At 44.7% G+C, this 22875-nt stretch overlaps 1 protein-coding gene across 7 annotated transcripts in view; it reads right to left on the bottom strand.

The window, feature by feature from the left end:
• Window positions 1–654: 654 nt before the first annotated feature.
• Window positions 655–22875, bottom strand: part of CNBD2 (cyclic nucleotide binding domain containing 2) — a 64560-nt gene continuing 42339 nt past the window's right edge. For 3 of the 7 annotated variants that reach the window (XM_081034638.1, XM_081034640.1, XM_081034641.1), the window contains exons 11-13: window positions 21116–21236; window positions 13772–13935; window positions 7726–8581 (exon numbers count right to left, since the gene is read on the bottom strand). In XM_081034638.1, the coding sequence (XP_080890764.1) occupies window positions 8266–8581; window positions 13772–13935; window positions 21116–21236 (601 nt within the window). In that variant the 3' untranslated portion in view covers window positions 7726–8265. Of the gene's footprint in view, window positions 1510–2691; window positions 2837–7725; window positions 8582–13771; window positions 13936–19084; window positions 20587–21115; window positions 21237–22875 lie in introns of those variants that run through there. The other 4 variants (XR_013992326.1, XM_081034637.1, XM_081034639.1 and 1 more) reach the window with 4 other exon arrangements.

Genomic DNA, 22875 nt, shown 5'->3' on the forward strand with positions numbered 1-22875 from the left:
TCACGCCTAAATGTGCTTCTCCTACAGCCTTCTCTATCTCAGGAAATGGCTACTCCACCTTCCACTTGCTCAAACCAAAATTTTTGGAGTCATCCTTGACTCCCCTCTCTTCTTTCTCACATTCAGTCCATCAGCAAACCCTCATCAATTCTACCTTCAAAACAGGTCCAGGCTTAGCCCCACTGCGACACCTCCCCCACAGTCACTCTGATCCCAGCCACCATCACCTCTTACTTGGATTATGGCACTGGCTTCCCAACTGCCCCTTCCTTCTCCCCCACTTCACCTCCTGCTTATACCCCACGTCAGTACACATCATATTACTCTGCTAAGAACCTTCCAAATGCTCCCTTCGCATGATCATGAGCTGGCCCTAGTCCCCCGGTGCCCTTGTCTCCGTTCATTTCTCTCTCCTTTGACTCCATTCTAGCCACACCAGCCTTCTGACTGTTATTTAGCCATGCTGCACATGCTGTCTCTCTGCCTGAAACATTCTTCCCCGGGTATCCGCACAGCTCATTCCCTCACTTCCTGTTCTCACCAATATGAGTCTTGGAGAAGCCTTCTCTCGCTACCCTTTACAAAGTAGTAACCTCTAACCTGCCTCCATCTCCCACTTACCCCAATTTTTCTTGTTCATTTTTTGTGTTCTTTAACCACCCACCCAGAATAGAAGCTCCTTGATGTCGAGGACTTTTTGGTTTGGTGCTGTATCTGTAAACCCTGACCAAACTCCCTCTATCCCGAGCATATCTGCTGGTTGGAGATACACTGGTTGAATTCATCTACATTTCAGTTCAGCCCTGTCAGCTCCCATACACCTCTACCTAATGGAGATGCCAGTTGCCTGAAAGCTGAGGACAGAAGATAAGCATTGGCATAAAGGGAGTCGGAGCAGGTAGGCAGCCATCAGAGAAGCTCCAGGGATCTTCTCTCAAAGTGGCAGAGGACCCCATGAGCTGATAATCATTATATGATAATGGAACAATGTGTGAATGCAGAATGATTCGCTGATGAGAGCTCCTTATATGTGAAAATCCCCCAACTACTGTGATCTGTTAAACTGAGAAATACCCATATGTAGGACTTTTCAATTTGACCTCTGTGGGCAGGGCTATCCTCCCTGTTGGTCTGCAGGCTCACGGATCTCCTACCTGTACCATTTTGTCCATGGTTGCCCCTTTTTCTCCCACCTCCCACCTCCGGCATCTGCTTTCTGATAGTCAACCTCTGAATTTAGTGTTTTATACAGACGACTTAAGTTAATCTTCATGACTTTATGAAACAGATGTTTTATCATTACCATATTACCGATGGGGAAACTGAGGCAAAGAGCAGTCACTTACCTAATGTCACACAGCTGGTCTGCAGCAGAGCAGCCTAAATCCAGAACTCCCACTCCTCCTGCTCTGTGATGTCAGTAAAATCAGACAGACCTGCAGGGAAAGGGCTGTCTTCACTGGTAGGAGGCCTCCAGAAGAGAGATGAGCAATTCCTCTCCACCTCCACCTTACACACAACAAGAGAAAGTCTTTAATGGTAGCATGAATTTTAAGTTATGACAGGAAGGAGGATTTCCTAACAGTATCTTTCAAGATAAAAACCTGCTCTCAGGAAAAGATATGGTGCCAGCTTCTATGCATTAAAATCACGGATGCTCATTATTGTTAGGGCTTAAACACCATGAGTCCACTGCCTCCTTCCGTGTGACAAGACTTCAATAAGGGAGCGAGAGGGGCACAGCCCTCACCTGCAGCCAACCATTCACATGCCAACTTCGGAGTATCAGAAGGGTCCTGAGGCTGAGAAGTTTAGAGCCAAGTAGAACAGGCAGATCCCTAATTTAAGGTACTCCCAAAGAAGGGAGCACACAATAAACTGAGTAGAAGACCCATATGAAAGAGAAGGGAGTGAGGACAAACTTCCCCAAACTCCTAGGGTGACAAAAACTTTGTTACTCTCCTGAGGAACTGACCAGATTCTTCCTTTCAAATAATAAAATACCACATTTCTCTTTCTTGCCTTGGCCTGCAGGGAGCTAAAAGTCAGGTTTTATAATCATCACAGTTAATACTTATGTAAATCCATACTGACTTCTTCCATCTTCTTGGTCTTAATTGTGTACTTTCTAGTAAAATAGCATGTTTCCCTTTTCACCCTGAATATTAGAGAGCTTATCGCCAGGTTTAAAAATCCATCATCACCTAATTATAAAGTCAATTAGAGCTAATATCTATGCCTATCAATGCTCACTTCCCCTCTTTTTTTTTTCAGTTGTAAGTTTTATTTTGAAATAATTTCACACTAAAATTTCAAAAATGGTACAGCTGCCATAGAAAATGGTATGGCAATTCCCCCAAAAGTTAAAAATGGAATTACCATATGATCCAGCTATTCCATTTCTGAGCATATATATATGTACCAAAAGAACTGAAAACAGGATCTTGAAGATATTTATAAGCCCATGTTCACAGCAACATTATTCACAATAGCCAGAAGGTGGAAACAACCCAATATCCACTGACAGATGAATGGACAAACAGTGCAATAGATACATATAATGGAACATTATTTCACCTTAAAAAGGAAGGAAATTTTAACACACGCTACAATGTGGATGATCCCTGAGTGCATTATGCTAAGTGAAATAAAGCATTTACAAAAAGACAAATATTGTATAATTCCACTTACACTGTGTGATCAAATAATACAGTGAATGCTGCTGCCGAGTGCCATCCAACGGAAAGGCAGGGATCTTCAATACAGGAAGCGGCATGTCGAACCTTAGTAACAGGGTCTGACAAGTTTCTACTTGCTCAGCGCAGTCAGCTGTGACCTACAGTGAGAGAAGGTGTGTTTTACGTGCGCCGTAAATCATGGATCACGAACAACACGTTAACATGAAATGGGCAAATGGTTTCATCCTCCATCATGACAATGCTCCATGTCACACGTCGCTTCTGGTACGGCAATTTCGGTCAAATAAAAATATTACAGCGTGTCCTCATCTGCCTTATTCACCGGATCTGGCACCATGTGACTTCTGGCTCGTCCCCAAAGTCAAAATGACCATGAAAGGTAAACGTTTTGAATCAATTCAGGACATCGAGGCAGCCACGACAGCACAACTGAAGACTCTCAGGAAAGAGGACTTCCAGAATTGCTTCAGAAAATGACTGAACAATGGAATAAGTGTGTTTGAAGCAAGGGGGGGACTATTTTGAGGGGGATTAATGACAATGTGTTTTACTATAATTATTTTTAATTTAAACATTCACCATATTGTTTGGTCACACCTCATATACAAGGTATCTAAAGTAGTCAAATTCATAGTGACAGAAAGTAAAATAGTCATGTCCAGAGGATGGGAGAGAGAGGAATGGGGAGTTATTATCTAATGTGTACAGACTTTCAGTTTTACACAATGAAAAGATTTGGAGATGGATGGTGATGATGGTTGCACACTATGAAAGTATTTAATGCCATTGAACTGTACACTTAAAAAATGGCTGAGAGGATAAATTTTATGTGTACTGTACAATTAATTTTTTAATTGCAAAAATGGTTCAAAGAACTCCTAAGTAGCCTTCACCCAGATTCGCCAATTGTTATGTTTGTATTTGCTTTGCCATTCTAAATATACACATAATATATTTCTGTATCATTTGAAAGTTGAAGAAATCATCTCCCTTAATTATCAAGTATTTAAGAGTGTATTTCTTAAGAACAAGGAGATTCTCCTACATAACTACAGCACAATTGCCAACATCAGGACATTTAAATTAATACAATACTAGTATCTCATCGGCAGTTCATTTTCACACTTCACCAAAGGTCTCAATAATTCATTTGCTTCTTGACTCTGATTTTCTTTTAGGGATGGGGAGGCTTCAGCAGTAGAACAAGAGAGTGGGTCAGGGGCCCTGCACAGCCCCTGGTGTAGGGGGAGGCTAGAAGAACAACGACTGAACCCCTCAAATTTTACAAATGATAGCAGTAAAGCTCCAGAAAGGGAAGGAGCCTGGCTGAAAGTCACGCAGCATATATGCCAGTGTGCCACCTACCCACTGCCCCCAGCTCTGTCCCCAAGGCTAAAGCCCACACTGCCTTCAGCAGCCATGAAAAACCCTATTCCAGCTTTCTGCTGCTTCTCAGCCACCTAGAAACAACTAGTCCTCATTGTTAGCTTTGAACCTGTGATTACAGATTCTGCAAGTCAACATCCTGGTGGTTAAGCCCCTAAATCCCCAAACAACAAAATGGCATCACAGCAAAATGGCCTCTGGTGGTACTATGGAAGTGGCAAAGTGACCCATCTCACCCCTTAGACTGGAAGGTAAGATTTTTCCATGAGTTATACAAAAGGAATAGGGGATTTAAAGAATGCTTTTGCTTTCAACCCCAAGATGGGACTCTTACACACTTCCTATAACAAATACTGGCAACATCTCCCTTGTTTATTTTTCAAATGGGTTTTTTCATTTTCTCCCTACAGTAGAAGCTGTGAGTGCTGGGGGCTGTATTTTTGGAGCAAGTGGCCTGGGTGTGCCTCTTCAAGTATGACTGTGTTTATTTACATATGGAAAATCATTCCAGGAGGTGATTATATTCTCTAGCACAGTTCCGGGTTGTGTGTACAGGATTTATTTTATGAAAACAGGTGGCTCATTTGGGCTAGATGAGTAACATGGTGTAACAGTACACACACTGTGATGCTGACTGCCTCGGAGGACGCCGGGCTGCGGGAAAAGCACACGGATTTCCTGAAACAACCACATGGTAGCCAGATGAGCGTAGACAAGGCTCTTGCCTCTCCGGGCCTCAGGTTCTTCATCTGTCAAATGGGGATAACGCCCCCTTGTTAGTGGCCGGGAAATATTTTCAGGATTAATGATGGCCTCTGTTGAAAGCCTCACACCATGCCTGGCACCTGAAGGACACTCCACACCTGAGCCCAGGCCTTTCTCCCTCGTGGCAGATCACTGTGGTGTCCAAAACTCGTGGATCTGTGCCCAGGTGGGCGATGAGGTCCTCTGTAGCACTGAAAACATAGTTTGCTGCTAACACGTGTGCTAAAAGGTGTCACATTTGCTCCTTCTGAATAAGTTGCTCTCCTAAATATATCCTGATTTGTCCTCCCTTCCTGATTTGACCCGTGCTGCGTGCTGCAGAACGCCTTGAGAACCACTCTTCATGCTGGAGCTCACAGCCTGGAAGCGAGGAGGCTCTCACACACTTACAAGCAACCACAAGCCCTCCCCATGCTCCCACCCACCCTTTCAACAGTAGCCCCACACACAGTGCATGTTAATGCTTTGACCTGCCTCTGCTCTCTCCCTCCCAAGCTGATATTAACCATGTCACTTAGTGAAGAGTGTGGCAAGATGTCAGCCAGGACAGTCCCACCCCAAATCTCTTGGAGATGGCCTTTATCACTGATGATGAAAGCTTAGTGTTCCAAAGCCCCAGTTTCCTATTCCACTAAAAGAGGAAGAGTCTCCGATGCCATACTGATCTCAGTCAAAAAGGTGCTGATAGCGTCTAATGTGTATTGAGCACTTACTAAGTACCCGGTACTTTCCATGTGTAACGCAAATGTCACTGGGGCCTCGTGCTGCCCACTCTCGGCTTGATTACAAAATTCAAAGGAACAGCAGTACTGCATAAAACCTAATTAAGAGCGATTTAAATGTTTATTTGGTTTCTCGAGAAAATGCCAAAGGAGAAACATATTCTTAATGCACAGAAAAGCTCTTTAAAGTCCTCTTTAGACGTTTCTCATTCTCAGGTTCTTCAATTGCACAGTGGCTTCAGAAAAAGGCTTTGCTCTTTCTCTACACCCAAGACTTATCGAAGCCCAGTCCCCCCGATCCCTCCCCCACCACAGCACAGCCACTCCCAGGTTGCTCTTCTGGTCTATTTTCTCACCCACCACTCCCCTATGATCTGAGTTTTTTCTCTCACTTCACAGGAAGTGGAACCCAGGGGCCTTGGTGAGTACAGTCCACTTTGTTGTACATGTACTTCTTTCAATCCTCAACAGCCAGTAAGTAGTGGAGCTGGGATCCTAGCCCAAAGGTCATCAGATACCACAGTGAGAGATTTAGCAAGATGGCTGTCATAGAATAAGTGCTCAATAATAAGCTTCTCTCCCCTGCTCTGGTCATGTCATGTCTGCTCAAGAATCTTCAAGGGCTCCTTATTGCCTGGATCAGGGATAAGCAAACTATGGCCTCAGGCCAAATTTGGCCTGCCACCTGTTTTTGTAAATAAAGTTTTATTGGAACACTAAAGCTGCTTTCACCACACAGAGTTGACTGTACGGGCGGTAAAACCTAAAATATTTGTTATTTGGCTCTTTACAGAAAGGGTTTGCTGACCCCTGGTCTAGGGAACGGGGACTGCCTTTTATCCTCCTTTGGACCTGCTCGGAGCAAGTGCTTAATAAATACATTTTGAATGAACAAGATGTCCACACCATCACCTTGGAGCCACAGCCTTAAATGCAGACAGATCCCAAATTGAGTCACACTCTCTAACTTACCTGATTCCAAAACAGCGCCACCCTGTCCTTGTAGGTCACAGACAGCCCTTCCAGGACGGCCACAGATGTCTCAGACTCTTTGACCCTTTGGAGCTATCGGGGAAGTTGAGATCATTACGTCCACTTTCTCTACCCTTCTACCTCCATATTCCGCTCTGACGGAAAAATTCCTACTCCTCCTTCTTGGCTGTACAACATAAAACGTTTTCTTTCAAATTCAACAAAAAAAATTATAATGTTGAATGTGCTTTTCAAACTATACTCACCCCTCACTCTTGAAAACTACTGACCTTGTCCAAGTTGCTCATTTTGCCACTGGGGAAACTGGAGTACAGGAAAGGACTCAAGAATGTCCAGTGAGAGGGAGACAGAGCAAGGCTCTCCAGCTCAGTGCCCAGGTGTCCCCCAGACTCCACTCCTTGCCAGGGGTGGGATAGGGGAGGGTTAAAGTGTGTGGAGTGGGGGAGGGCTCCTGCCTCTGCTGGTGGCCCCAGGCCAGGCTCTTGTGCTATCGCGGCCTCTTCCAGGCCCCTCAGAACTCTCAAAGCTAAACTATGGGGTTTCCCAGGGGAGAGAGGTGACTAGGCGCTGGGTATGTGGTGCTGAGGCTGGAGGGAGACAGGAACCCTGAGTTCTAGGCCCAGGTCAGTGACAGGTGGCTGGAGATTCAGGGCCCCCCACAGGGATTGAGGAGCCCTCTTTAAGTCCAAACAACCGCCTCCTGTCTCTGGCCTGCCTCCTCTCCCTCAGGCTGCTCATTCCTCCTCTTTGACCCTGGAGGCCACTCCTGTCAAGCTGCCCATCTGTCTCTGTATACCTCTCCCCACCCCCACTCATGCCTCACTCCAGCCTCTGGCAACGCTCTGTCAAGTCTGACAGAGGTGCTTGATGAGCACTGGCAAAATAGCAGCCACACAGCCCACATATGTGTTTTGTTTGCCTAACACAGTACTTCAAAAACAATCTGAGGGCGGCTGGTTGGCTCAGTTGGTTAGAGCACAGTGCTCCTAACACCAAGGTCACCGATTCGATTTCCACGTGGGCCAGTGAGCTGCACTCTCCACAACTAGATTGAAGGTAACAACTTAACTTGGAGCTGATGAAAAAAACACACCGTTCACCAATATTCCCCAATAAAAAAATTAAACAAACAAACAAACAAATAAATAAACAACCCATCTGAATTAGTTGCTCACATTTAAAAACCAGTAGGAATCATCTTAAACAATGAGTTTCTTGGCTCTTTTGAAAAACAGACTGGCAGTACTGGGCCTGCATTATTTCCTGGCATGGCATCCATGACGGGGGCTAAGGAGCAGCTGTTTTGTGGATGGGAATGTGCACAGTCCCCACTGTTCCCTGTTGCCTCCCCAGCCCTTCTGCTGTAGTCCTTTAGCTGAGCTGTGTGGCCTTGGAAGGCATTTGAGTTTGCAACCCATCTTGCTCACTTTGGTTTGAGCCCCACTTTGCCTCCCCATCCATCTCATCAGATAACACCCTCCCCACCCTGAGACCATCCCCAGTGAGACCATCCACACTCAGCGTCCCGACCACCCGTTTAATCAGCCCCACAAGTAACAAGGGAGACAGTCCCCAGCTGCTGCCCCCAAACCTCTCTCCAGATCCACAGCTCAGCCCCCAGGAGCCCCCACTCCAAGCCCCACACCCACATGGTGGTAATTCAGGAAACATGGTGGCCAACCCAGCATCCTTTATTGGGTCTAAACAAGGACCCCTGCATTCTTGTACTGAGGCAGGAGTTCTCGGATTTTATACCGGGGTGCTAGGATGGCTTGGACAACCCTCAGTGGGGGGAGGTACTTCTGGCGGGCCATAAAAATGGGGTAGCCTTTAGTTTTCTTGTGGAAGCTACACAAATCCAGCATCACAGACTTGGGGCTGTAGATCTTTTTCTTCTTGGGCCGGACTGGAGTGAATGGTGGCAGTTGGCGAGGCTCCACCAGCAGGCGCACCAGGTCCTTCCGGAAGATATTCCAGCTGTTCTCCATGAGGAACTTCTGACACATATCTCCATCGCTGAAGGTAAGGCACAGAGGCTGAGGTTCCCATGCCAGCCCCCGCCCCGTGCCCATGTCCCTCCAGCCTTGCCTCCTGCCACTCTTTGCCCTCCCTAAACACCACGTGCTCCATCCCACCTCTGTGCCTGTTCCCAGTCTCTTCTCTCTGCCTCCTTTACCTTTCCACACTTTCCTCCCCTGGTCCTGTGCTGTTCCACACACAGTGGCCAGAGCCACATGTGGCTACTGGGCACTGAAGTGTGGCCAGTCTGAATTAGAGATGTGCTGCGAGCCTAAAATACACACCTGATTTCAAAGACTTAGAACAAAAAAAGGAATGTAGACTGTCTCATTAATAACTTTTATGTTGAAATGATATTTTAGATATACTGAATTCAATAAAACATATTAAAATGAACTCCACCCATTTCTATTTACTTCTTTAATGTGTTTACTGAAATTGTAAATTACATATGTGACTATTAGCCATCAGGGAAATGCACATCAAAGCTACAGTAAGACAGCACTTACGCCCACTAGGATGGCTGTAATTAAAAAGGCAGTAAGTGTTGATGAGGATGTGAAAATATTTGAATGAGGGTTCAATACATCGCTGGCGGGAATGTAAACTGGTGCAGCCACTTTGGAAAACAGCCTGGCAGTTCCTCAAAAGGTTAAACAGAGTTAACTTATGACTCAGCAAGCCTACTCCTAGGTATATACCCAAGAGAAAGGGAAACATATTTCCCACAAAAACTTCCACAAGAATGGTCATAGCAGCATTATTCATAATAGCCAAAAAGGAGAAACAACCCAAACGTCCATCGTCTGATGAATGGTAAATAAAGTGTGGCATATACTTGCCATGGAATGCTATTTGACAAGAAAAAGGAATGAGGTATTGATACATGCTACAACATGGATGAACCTTGAAAATATCATGCAAAGAAACCAGTCACAAAAGACCACATATGGTAAGATTCCACGTATATGAAACGTCCAGAACAGGCAAATCTATACACAGAAAGCAGATTGGTAGCTGCCTTGGACTGGTCATTGTGCTCTGGCTCTACTCTGCCCCTGCCCTCACAGCCTGAGAGGGTGGGGCAAATGGAGGACGGTGGCATGGGCTCAGCACTCAGTGGCTTATTCACTTCTGAGACCACAGCAAAGGACGGGCATGTTCAACTTCATTGACTCACCTGTGCTCTCACCTAAGGAGGGAAGCCTAATAAATCACTATCAGATTAAAACGTTCTTCTGGCTAGATTATATTGACCAGGGCCAAGTCAACTTTGATCCATAGAGATCAAATTAATAAAAAATCCAGAGGTCAGAGTGGGCCACAAGCTAGTGGTATACCAAAGTCAGCTCCTACCACCTCACGAGAGCTGATTGTTGCATCTCTTCTCAACTCCATGTTCAGTGACATCAGGTTGGTAGCTCAAAACTGGCCATGGTGGGAGTGTGCACACCACAGAAACTGACATACACTTCAAATCAAGGTTACCTGCCACCTCCGGTTGTTAAACATTCACCAGCACACCACTGGAGAGTCTCCACTTTAAAAGTTCCATTAACTCCAATAACAACAACAATTTCTTACGTAATAACAACAATACTATATGACCTAGCACTTACCATGTGCCAAGCACTTTACATTTGTTGACTCATTTAATCCTCACCACCACCTTATTTCACAAACACTGAAACTGGGGCTCAAAGAGGTTAAGGGACTCACCACGCTCTATGAGGGGACAAGCAGGTCTTTACAGATTTTTAGGGGTCTTTTTTCCAAGTTAAGACAGACAAGATTCTATGTCACCTCCTGATGCTGAGGGTCCTGCTGATTTCTACGTAGTATAGTTTTTCACGAAACAGGCTAGCTCTTTAGTTCCAATCCCTACCTCACTTGGACTGAAAGTTTCACCTGTCCTTGCAGGCTGTACAACTTCAACCCATGATTCCCCCTAATCCCCATCCTCGCCGGGCAATCTCAGCACCAGATCTCACTCTGTGCTTTGGTTTTTAGGATCCTCTTCACTTTGACTCTTGGAGATGCCCCTTCTTGTGAACTCAGCTATTGATCCTATTTTCCATGGTACTCTCTGTGTTGTACAGGGTGAGAGGTTTCAGGGTATCTCGCCCATGGCATTCACAGGACAGGTGTCTCAGCTATTGACTGTGTGATCTTCAGGATGTCATAGCCCCTTTCCTAGGCCTCACGGTCCTCAATTAACACATGGAGGGTTTGAGCTAGATAATGGATATGATTTCTGCCTGCTTTAGCAGCCTAAAAACCATGAGTTCAACAATTAATGAATAAGCCAGAATTCAACCTGTCAGCATTATGGATGCCTGCAGCAAAGTGCTGACTGGGCAGTACAGATGCTGAACGCCCAAACATCTGCCAGCCTCAAGTCTATGTAAACCTTTTCTGAATTTCAATTCAACAGACATAAACTGATACCCATCATGTGCCAGGCATTATGGGAGGAGCTAAGGCTCCTTAAATCCTTCCTTGGGTAGGTGGCTCTGAATAGCCATTTTCTATATTGGTAGTATGGAGGAATCAAAGAACTGTGGCATCTTTGAAGGGCAAGGAACCACCAGTGTTTCCTAACTTGTTTTTCTCACAAAACTGCCCCAATTTGGGCCATATCTACAGATTATCTGTTCTTTAATTTACTAATGATTTTTCTTAAATCTACTAGTTTCTTTTACTTAAAATTTACTTTGGCTTTGTTCTAAGCAATAAGATCTGTCAGATGATGGGTTTAATGAGCTGTAAAAGCTAGTCATGTTATATTTCTAATTCACACTAGAATAAATACATAGCTGTTAAAACTAACAATGTCAAATAGTGTGCTACCTAAAATCATCTTGTAAACCTTCTGTGATTATATTCCAAACTTTGGGACACACAATCTAGTCTAATTTTCTTGTTTTGCAGATTGGAGTCTGAAGCGTCGAGGAGGGGAAATGACTTATCCCAGGTCCTATAGATCCCACATCAAATCTTTTCAGGTGCTTCTGGGACATGGCCGCAGTAACTCAACAGAGCTGCTTCACTTTACTCCTCTTTCTCTACCTGGAATCACCTGCTTCCCACACCTGTCAGCAAAACCAAGTCTGACCACAATATCACCACCAGAAAAGAAAAAAAGGGAGGATGTAAAATTGTACAATCAGTATGATCCCCATTATGAAACTTTGTGTGCCTATTTGGCACATGTCCACGTGGAGAAAAAAAAAAAACTAGAAGGAAATACACAAAATGCTAATTGAGATTGTTGGAGAAAAGCAAATGATCTTGGTTTTTTGCCTTTTTAAATGGTCAGCATTTTTCCGCACTGAGTATGCCCCATTCAGTCAGCATTTATTGAGCACCCACCAGGTAATGGACTGGGACGAGAGATGACAAGCGGATAAAGCCCTTCATGATACAATTAATCAAGTGCTGGCGAAAGAACTGTACAAATTACACGCCTCCCACCAGCTATAATACAACATGTACAGCCAGTGACAGAGCCATGGAGGGAGCATGATGAGCGTACAGAAAGGGGTTCTTACCCCAACCAGGGATCAGTCAGGAGAAGTTTTCTGAAGGAGATGAACCTTAAAGAATAAGGAGGAATTTATCGGGAAAAGAGGGGCAGGGTTGGGGGATTACACAAGGGCCTGCACTGGCAAAGGTGAGTATGAGCAGGGTCCAGGAGGTGATCTGCCTGGGCTGTTGGAATGGGTTAGAGGTGGCAGGAGGTACTGCAGGGGGTGTGAGGGGTCAGACTATGAAGGGCCACTTACGTGGCACTGAGTCTGCACTATATGCCATAAGCAGTGAGATACCACTGAAAGGTTTTAAGCACGAGTGTAACATGGCCAGATTAAGGTTTTACCAAGAGCACAGTATGCAGAAAAGATCTGGTGAGGGGAGATTGAGGCAGGGGGACGTGTTGCAGGAGTCTAGGATGGGGGTCCCAAAGTGGGGGTGGGGAGCATGTCACCCAGGGAGGTGAATAAGATGAATAAAGTAGTAGGGGGTGTATAAAGAAAATAGTAGGACTTCATTTATATTTATCGTCGTCTTATTCTTTCTAAATATCTATTTTTGTATGTTTATAATGTATGTGATACATTATTAGTACAGCAATATATAGATATATTAAGTAAAAAAAATTAAATAACATGTTATTTGTATTACACATATATTCTTAGAGAAAATATGCTCAAACACTTTTTAGTAAGAGTGTGAGATCAACATAGTTTTTTGACCATTGTTGTGGACAATAGATTAATTTTTACATAAAAAAAAATTAGGTGTTTTTTTTTCTCCACATGATAAAAGTATTCACTCTGGAAAATTTGGAAAAGAGAGAAAAGTAAAAAAATCTTTTATTGAATCTTATAATTTATTTTTAAAAAATTATAAAACTAACATAGCATCATTACCAAAAACTTGAAGAATAAAGAAAAAAATCCATTTGAAACGTCACTACCCTGACCCAACTTTTACGAAATCTTTTTTCCCTCATTATAAAAGCAATGCATACTCACTGCAAAAAACAAACATAAGAAGAATATTTAACTAAAACTAGAAAGTCCCTTGTGGTCCCACCTTCCAGAGAGAATTTCTCTGGCATAGTCATTACCACAGCAATTAATATTTTTGCTTATTTCCTCCTACATTTTTTCCATGTAAGTGTTTTACAAAGTCATACTCATAGTAGATACATAATTTTATACCCTGTCCTTTTCATTATCATTATATTACCCATTTTACCCTCCTGCTGTAGAACCATTAAACTTAGGATTTTTAATAAAATAGTTACAGTCTATCAAGGGAATGGACCATAATTTTCTAAACTATCCCCTTAGTGTGACACGTGTGGGTGGTGGTTGCTTTTCTATTGTGAATATGGCTGCTCTGAACATCCTAATGCATGTAGTTTTCCCCATAATTTAGTTATATAAAGATATATTCACAGGTGGACATAGTTTCAAAGGGTAGGAACAGTTTTATGGCCCTTGAAACATGATGCTAAAATTATCATCAAAAAGATTGAGCCCATTTAGAGTATAACAACAACTACCAGTTTCATTCCACCCTTGTCAACATTAGGTCATTCTTTTCGGTCTTTTACTAAAATAAGAGGTGAAAATGTGTTCATTTGATCTGATGAGGTGTCCACACATATCCAGTACTGACCTGGGGTACTCAATCTTGAACTTGGACAACTTTTCTGTTATCTCGCTATCCATCAGTTCACAGAATTTTTCTTTCCTCACCCTTATCACCTCAGTTCCCAGGCTCACTAGGATCAAGGGCCGAGTGTCTTGTTGGTTCTCCGGGAGGAGGATCTGGTGAAGGCCCTAGAGAAAAGAAGTCGCAGAAAATTCTACCTCAGAGACCATCCACTTCTACCAGATTTTCGAGATGGGAAAAACAAGACCCCAGACAGGAAGTGAACCCATCTGAGGTCATTCAACAAGTGGTGGGGAGAAGTCCAGGGCTCCTTTTGCTACATGACATCGCATCCTCTGACTCCTCAAATGAGAAGAGCCCTTAAGGCACTTTGTCCACATCTTACCTCCAGGCAGCAGGCTCTCCAAGAATCTCACTCAGACAGTTGCTCTTCAGAGGACAGAATTTTACAAGTTTTCCCCAGTATTCCTACCTTTTCCTTGTGCGAAGTAAGCCCTTTTTTCTCTTCCTGAGGACTACGACGAAAATCAAACAGCTAGAGCTGGTCCTCCTCTTTAGACCTTCCCTTTTGGAGCCTCCACACCCTCCCCTATCCTTCGCTGCAGGTCTTCGCTCATAAGTGCATGTTCCTGCTGAGCCTCAGTTCTTTCTCCATCCCATACCGGCTTTGGGGGCCAGTGGCCTCCTCTCTGCAGCTTATGATGCTCCTTTGGCTCCCTGGCATGGATTCTTATTTGGTTATATCTGGAGGGGAGATGGAGATCAATAGGCATACCTGCTTGTTCTACAGAGAGCGTAACCCCTTTTGAAGAAGAGACCCTGAGATGGGGCAAAGCCAGGACTAGAACCCTTGTTGCTGAAAGCTCAATCCAGTGCTCTCTCCTCAGCCTCGCAGCTATTAATTAAGATTCAGGTAAGAAGGGAAGTGGAGGTCAGTGGCCCCAGAGCCCATAATACCCTTCTGTCTTGGGCTTAAGAAGAAAGGCGGCCACAAACCAAGAGGTCTGTTCTATGGAAGCCATATGGTATTGGAAATAATCCTGGCTTCAGAAGGAAGATCAATTGATTACTTGTTATGTAACTTTGGGCAAGTTACACCTCCCTAGGCCACTGCTTGCTCATTTATGAACCAGAGGTAAGACTACCTGCCCACATCTCCGAGGGATTCTGAATTTGAGGGATGTGAAGTGGTGTCACGTCCAGCACAACGACGGTTGTGGGGAGCAAGGAGGGCGGCTCAGGGTTAAGAAAAGACAGTAGCCATGAATAGAGCTTAAGTGCAAGGGCCAAGGGACCAGCAGCGTCAAAGCTTGGGCTGAGGTGCCTAATCGGGTCTACACCCATTAGCTTTTATTAGTTAGGTGGGGAAGCAAAGGAGATAAAGCTTGTCAATCTCAAGATCTGTGAATTCCATACAGTATAATAGAAAACTGATTCAAGCCAATCACCCTTGCCTGCAGTCTCAGGATGTTTATACTTCCCCAAGGGACAAAACCTATATACATGTGAATAGATGGAGAGCACATCATTGAATCTCTTCCCCTCCAGGTTTTGGGAATGAATGCAGCCACAGAGGCAGAGGCTTTTCTTAGCCTGGGGAAGGTGGGGGGCTGTGCCCACCTCTAGGAACCACGTGGGTTCCCCTGTTGGTCCCCACTCGATTGCACCTGGTTTGAGTTGTCCCTCACATGGGGAATCTTACTCATCATTGGCTGACCAGACATCTTTTTGGGGACAAACAGGGAGACATGAGGTGTAAACAAAGGTTTGGCAAAGTCCCTGAAAGGATCCGTCTCACAGACTCTCCTTTCTTTGGGGGCAAGTACAAGGAGACAAAAGAGTAGGCTGCTGCGTGGAGACAAAGAGGGACTTGGAAGAGCTGCCCCCCTAGCCCCACCACCATTTGGGTTCTAGACCTTGAAGTCTGACTATCTTCAAACTCTTTGGTGCTCTGAGCTCTGGCCTTGTCTCTCCTTGGTAAGACTGGAATGGAGATACGTTATCTTTTTCACGAAGCTGTTGAAGGTCCAAACAAGATGGTGGGTGAGGACATTCTGGGAGACAAAGCACCTCACACGTCAGTTATGCTCAGTATAGTGAACATGAAGGCCCTTCTAACTAGCACCAGATCTTGCACAGAAATCAAAATGGCTGCCCTTTGGCCAGTTCCTACTGTGTGGTGAAAATATAAAATATGTATATAAATGTAATCTTCCCAGGCCCTCTAGGGTAGAGGGATTATCATCCTCAGATGTGGAATATGAGGCCTAGGAGAGGAAATTTACTTGTCGAACGTCATACATTTTGTAATTACGATACAATGATGAGGCGATAATGATGACGATAATAGCACCGGCTAACCTTTATTGAACATTCATTAAATTCCAGCCCCTCTTATAACGTTCACGTATATTAACTCATGTAACCCTCACAATAACCCCAAGAGGTGAGTCCTATTGCCATCCTCCTTTTACAGAGGATGCTGCTGAGGTTCAAGAAACTTGTCCAACATCACACAGCATGGAATCAATAAAGCTAGGATTTGAACTCAGATGGTCTGTCTTCAAAGTCCGTACTTTTAACCACTACAGTATGTGAGGAAATGGAGGCACATAGAGGTTAAGAAACTTGCCCAAGGACAGAAAGTGGTGAAGCCTGGATTGGGACCCAGTGACTTGTTCCAGGCCTCATAAGGGCAGGGCTGTCAGCTGGCACTCCTATCCACCTCCAATCCACCTCCCTACATTCCAGCTTGGGTCAGACCCCTTCTCTGCCTACATCCTTCAAAGAGCTTCCTAAAGCAGCCAGGATAAAATAAAACTCATTGCAGCCACCAAGGCCTCATCTCACCCTTGCCTGGCTCTTCAGCCTGGCCTCATGTTGCCCCTGCCTTGTTTACTCTGTTCCAGCCATACTGCCCTCTCTTCAGTCCCCTCAACATGCCAATCTCCTTCCCACCTCAGGCTGTGAACTTGCAGTTCCTCTATCTGGAATACTCTTCCCTCAAGTCATGCATAGCTTGTTCTTTCCATCATTCAAGTCTCAGCTTAAACATCACCTTCTCAGAGCAGCCTTCTTGACCACCCTATTTAAGAAGCCTGCTCCCCCAAACCCAGGTTTCTATTCTATTGCTAACAGCAATTTGCAACTTCTATGTGTGTTCATTTATCTGTTACTCATCTATCCCCAAACTAGATTGCAAACCCCATTAACGCAGGAATAATGTCAGTTTACTTGCCACACTGCTACCTTGTGCCATGCCTTGGAGCATGGTAGATGCTCAAGAAATTCTGCTGAATGAATGCCCAGAACATTAGAGCTGGCGGCTTATCCAGGTGAATTTCCTCATTTTCTGATGAGGACACAAATTCAGAGAGATAAAGTGATTTGCCCAAGGCCACAAAGCCAGCTAATTAGAAGCAAAATGAGAATAAGATACTCCCACCTCAGTATGTCATCTTGCCCACGGCTCTGCCTTGCTCAGTACTGACCATTTCTGAGGCTTCGACCTGCCTGTTCCCTGGAGAGGCTCATTCCCCTAATGCCTCCTAGCTCAAAACCTGGGTCTCTCTACTCTAGGACCAAACCTTTGCTTTTTCGAGGGCCAACCCAGCTCCATCTCCTGCTCCCAAGACAAAGAAAGTATGATCTCTGGTAGGTGAATACAGTAACAGCTGTTACCATTCATTCTCCTACAAATCATTCTCCTACAAATAAAGCTAGGTCCTTGAAAGCAGGGAAAGTGTGGGTCTTACCAAATGTACATCATGAGACATCCACAACCATTTAAAAACTGTCATGTTAACAAACACTTGTGTGGGGCCTTCCACGCACTGTGCCTGTGTGGTGAACGAGGCAGTCGGGTCTTTGCTCTGAGCCCTACCCAAAGCCTGGCAGGTCTTCCTTGAGAATTCAGTCCTAAGTCCCTATTCCGACATTGCAGGCCTTCCGCTGTATGAATCCTGTGGTTCTTATTCCATCTTACACAGCCTCCTGCTCCTCTCACCACCTACAAAACTGGGTAACGCCTTCCCTGTCTTCTGGTGCCTCCATTCTGCTCAGGGTGCCAAGCTCCTGTGCCTTGCCATGTGCCAGGCTGCATTCAGGGGCCCATGGGCCTGGCCTCTGGCGACCTGTGTTCAGTCCTGGGCACCTCACGTGGAAACAGTGACATGAGAAGGCTGGAAACTGCATCACATGGAGACTGACTGAAGGAATGGAGGATGTTTTGCCCGAATAAGAAAATAAGTAACGGGGCATTGGCACTGGGCCCGGCTCCATAAACGCTCAATGAAAAAGAAAACAGCATTCTTTAAATACCTAGGGGCCAACACATGGCAAGGAAGCTGATTTCTTTCATTTTGTTCTTGGGGAGTTGGGTAGGGTGGGGAGAGGAGCTAATTAGAAGTTGCAGAAGGCAGAGTTTTACAGAAGACAAGAAAATGCTTCCCAAGAGCTCGAAAATATTCCACTGGCATTGACCGAGGGCCATGAGAGTGCCTGGGGCTCCGAGACAACACTGGGCTGACTCTCCTGCTTCCCAAGACACACAATCCACAGGGCAGAAGCATGAAGAGCCCACCACGACACAGGGTGAGAGGGGCGTAAAAGGCCCCTGAAGACACTAACATGTCTGAGGAACAGTGGAAAGGGCATATGAAAGGAGCAGTTTCCCTGACTATGACCACCACACACAGGGCTCCAGAAGACAGCCCTCCCCAGGCAGACTGAGGCCCACTGCTGTTCTCCAGAACGCCCTCATGCCCTCTCCATGCTGCTCACCCTGCCTCCCAGCTCCAGCACTTATCACTCAGCTCCTAAAACAACAAACAACTCACCGCCACACTTGTTTCATCCATATGTTCCCCCTCCACTACTGGATAATTATGTTTTTTAATAGATTGTATTTTTTAGACTTGCAGAAAAATTGAGAAGATAGTACAGAGTTCCCATATAGCCTGCACCCAGTTTCCCATTATTACCATCTAACATTAGCATACCTTACAATTAATGAACTGATATTGATGCATTATTAACTGAAGCCAATGAGTTATTTAGATTTCCTGTTTTCACCTAATGTCCTTTTTCTGTTCCACAATCCTATCCAGGATACTGTCATGGAACTTTAGGCTCCTCTGGGCTGTGGCGGTTTCTCAGGATTACCTTGTTCATGATGACCTTGACAGGTTTGCAAGGTACTGGCCAGGTATTTTGCAGGATGCCCCAGTGTTAGAATTTGTCTGATTTTTTCCCCATGATTAGACTGGGGTCATGGGTTATCGGGAAGAGAACCACAGAGATAAAGTGCCATTTTTATCACATATGCCATTTTTATCACAACGTGTCAAGGGGTCATACTAGCGACATGATTTATTACTGTTGATGTTGGCATTGATCACCTAGCTGTGGCAATTTACAGGTTTCCTCACGGCAAATTTATTTATATTTTCCCCCAACACTTCCTTACTTCCTGGCACTACAAAATACTCCAGGCTCCTCTTGTCTATTTCTTGCCCTAGTCCTAGAATCTCAATCATTTCCCAAGGAGCCCTTGTTGCTTTTATTGAAGAACAGAATTAGAAACCACGATATGGGTGCTTGCTGTGCTCAATGTTATACGAGTGTCAAATACATGTACGTAAACATATCTTTTGTGACAGAGCAAAACATACCTGTTTATACATACATATATTTATACATATTTCTACATGTAACCATCTGTATCAGTATTTAGCTAAACATGAATGCATACTGATGTCCTCAACTCTAATCCATTACCACATGGATCCTTCTAGCCTCCTGCTCTTGCTTATCTATAAATTTCCACCCCAATGGTGAGAAACTTGGCTCTTACCATCTAGCATTCATTTACTTATACTTAATTGATTCATTTCAGTATACAGGTATAACATTGTCAGAATTGTTAATTCATACATCCATGGGAAACAACAGCTTTATCAACTAAAGTACAACGCTCATATGCAGTTCCTTTTGCTTTTAGTCTTACAGACTTGTCATCTCCAAATATTTAGGTCAGCATATTTTTCCCCCATCCCCTTCACTGAGGTTGTTTCATGCATCTGCGGTATCCTTAGATTCTCTTGTCATAGTATGTATTCCTTCCTGGGATACCCCGGACTTCCTAGATGATTTTTTTTTCCATTTGTATAAATTACACACATTAAGGTTCACTCTTTGTGCCGTAAAGTTCTATGGGTTTTGACAAATGCTTATGTTTTTAATCCGCCATTACGTTATCATATAGAATAATTTTACTGCCCTAAAAATCCTGTGTGTTTTAACTGTTCATCCTTCCCCCTGAACTCCAAACCTCTGGCGACCAGAGATCATCTAACTCTCTCTACAGTTTTGCCTTTTCCAGAATGTCATAGAATTGGAATCATACAATCCATGGAATGAATGGAGACTATTTCTCCATTTATTTAAATCTCTGAATTCTTTCATTATAGTTTATAGTTTCCTGAATATGGATCCTGGACAGGTTTTGTTCGATTTATACCTAAGTATTTCATTTTTTTGGTGCTACTGTAAATGGTACTGTGTTTTTAATTTCAAATTCCAATTGTTCATTGCTTTCTCCCTGTGACCTTGCTGTAATCGGAAGGGTTTTGTTAGTGTTTTTGTTTTTATTCTTCGGAATTGTTTATACAATCACGTTATTTGCAGACAAAGACACCTTTATTTTTCCTTCCCAATCTGCATGCATTTGATTTCCTCTTCTTATCTCAGTGCACTAGCAAGGACTTCCAGTACAATGCTGAACAGGAGTGGTGAGAGGGGACATCCTGGCCTTGTTCCTGAATTATTTTAAAGCAAGTCCCAGATGTCATATCATTTTATCTGTAAATATTTTGACATGTATCTCTTAAATATGAGGACTCTTTTTTTTTTTTACTTAGATGTTCATCATTTATATCCCTCACACTGTGAACCCCCCGCCCCCCATCCATTATCCCTCCGACCTCGCACCGAGCCATCACATTATATATATAAAATTATAGTTGGCATTCATTAATGTTTAGCTTCTGGTGTACAATGCCATGATCAGGCATCCACATTATCTCTGAGGTGGTCTCCCAAATAGGACGCATGTCCATCGGATACCCAACAAAATCTTTACAACATTATTGAATAAGTAATATGAGGACTCTTAAAAAGCATAACCACGATATGATCATTTTAAATGATCATATCTAAAAAAAATCAATAATATTCCTTTCTATCAGAACAATGAGTGAGATTTTTAAACATTTACTCTCACGACTTAACTCCGCCCGCCCATCACGTCACACGCTGTATCGTGAACGAGGCTCTCTGCACACTTACAATGACTTCTCCTTCTTCCACAGTGTGGATCTTGACATAGGCCCCCACTGCAGCCTCCACAGGGAGATCACCGTACTTGGTATTGATCATGGGACACTCGATCAAACGAGGACGCCTGGATCTGAAAGGTGACAACTTGTTAAAAGGAACTCATTTGTAACACAGCCAGTTCGTGAGGCTGTGGGTCATCAGCCCCAACCCTCCAGCACATGGAGATCTCCCCTGTCCGTCTCCCAGAAGGTGAGAAAATAACATCAAGCACGAGGAGAGACTGACTGTGTCAGGAATTAGAGAAGTTTAATGGGGGGGGGGGGCAGACTTGTAACGGAAGATAGGAAACCTCTAAACACCTGAAGGCTGTTATGTGGAAGAAGGAGGTGACGATCTCACGCAGCTGAGCTAGGTCTACTGCGTGAGAACTCCAGGCTGGCTACTTTATGCTCATCATGAGGAAAGAATTTCTAAGTCAGAGCTGTCTGAAAATGGAGCAGATTGACAGAGAGTAAGCTCTGTGCCCCTGGGGACACAACAGAAGCCGGGGCTCGTCTTCTTGACAGGAAAGCAGCGAAGAAATGGCTTTGTGTGTTTGTTTACAGAGACAGGTTTCCCTGGGTGGCCTGGCGACTCTATACTTTGTTCATGTTGGGGCTGATTTTACACAGGCAATGCTGTTGTGCTTTCTTTGGTCTCAGGCGAGGGAGAAGGCTATGCTATTTGGATTAAAGGCAGGGGAAAGACTGTTTATCAGCTGAGACTATAGCTGAACTTAACCAACACATAAGTAAGGCAGGCTTCTCTTCTCACCACCCCCAGGACATGTACATCAGTGGCACATGCCCAGCAGGTCCTTTTTTTGTCACTTCTGGGTCTAACCTGTCCCTTCTTCCTTATTGACTTTGTCATGCAGGGTGTCATGCGAGGTCTCAGGTCCCGTTCCCCACATAAGAACACAGGACATGGTGAGGCCAAAAAGGAACACCCATAGAGCCATAGATAGGGGAGTCATACCACTATAGTCTCACTGGTGATTGGGTTGGAGACACAGGAAGCAGGAGCCACATGATCCGCAACCTGCCGTCCACTTCTCTGCCAACCAACCCACCCCTTGCTAACTGCACTCTGCCTGACGCTCCTGCCGTTGCCAGAGTGATTTTGGTCCCAATTATGGAAAGGGGTCGGTCGGTTGGAAGGCAGAAAAGCGGACAGCATGTCGCACGTCGTGTGAATCCAGCCTCCAGTGAGACTATAGTGGTACGACTCCCCTACCTATGGCTCCGTGGGTGTTCCTTTTTGGCCTCACCATGTCCTGTGGGGAGCGGGAGCAGAGGCCCCGCAGGACAGACTTACAGCAGAGAAACGGGGTCTGTTCTATCTCTAACTACAGAAGAACGGGGATTGGGATTTCAAGCACTGGGTCCCTTGGGAAGAATGTCCACCTGAGGGAAAAACCACTGGGAAGTCATGGGATGCTCATTATGGAGGCGAGCAGGCTGGACGTGTTCGTAGGCAAAGGACCAGGGAAGTGGCGCTATGGCAATACGGAGATTGGGACACTAATGCCATTATCAGTATCACTGTGATCTTTCTATTTGTGATATAATGGGGCATGGGGCTGTTATGTTGCTCTGGGCCCTGCCGTGGGCTGCCTCTAGGCTGGTGCCCACTGAGTCCCTTCCTGTTATTCGGCCTCTCTGGGGCTGAGGCAAAAACTGCAGTCCTCGTTGTGCGTCCATCTTGTTTCCATCGCGACAATCGTACCA

This window comes from Rhinolophus hipposideros (assembly GCF_964194185.1).
Source record: "Rhinolophus hipposideros genome assembly, chromosome: 22".
In the NCBI taxonomy this organism is placed as follows: Eukaryota; Metazoa; Chordata; class Mammalia; order Chiroptera; family Rhinolophidae; genus Rhinolophus; species Rhinolophus hipposideros.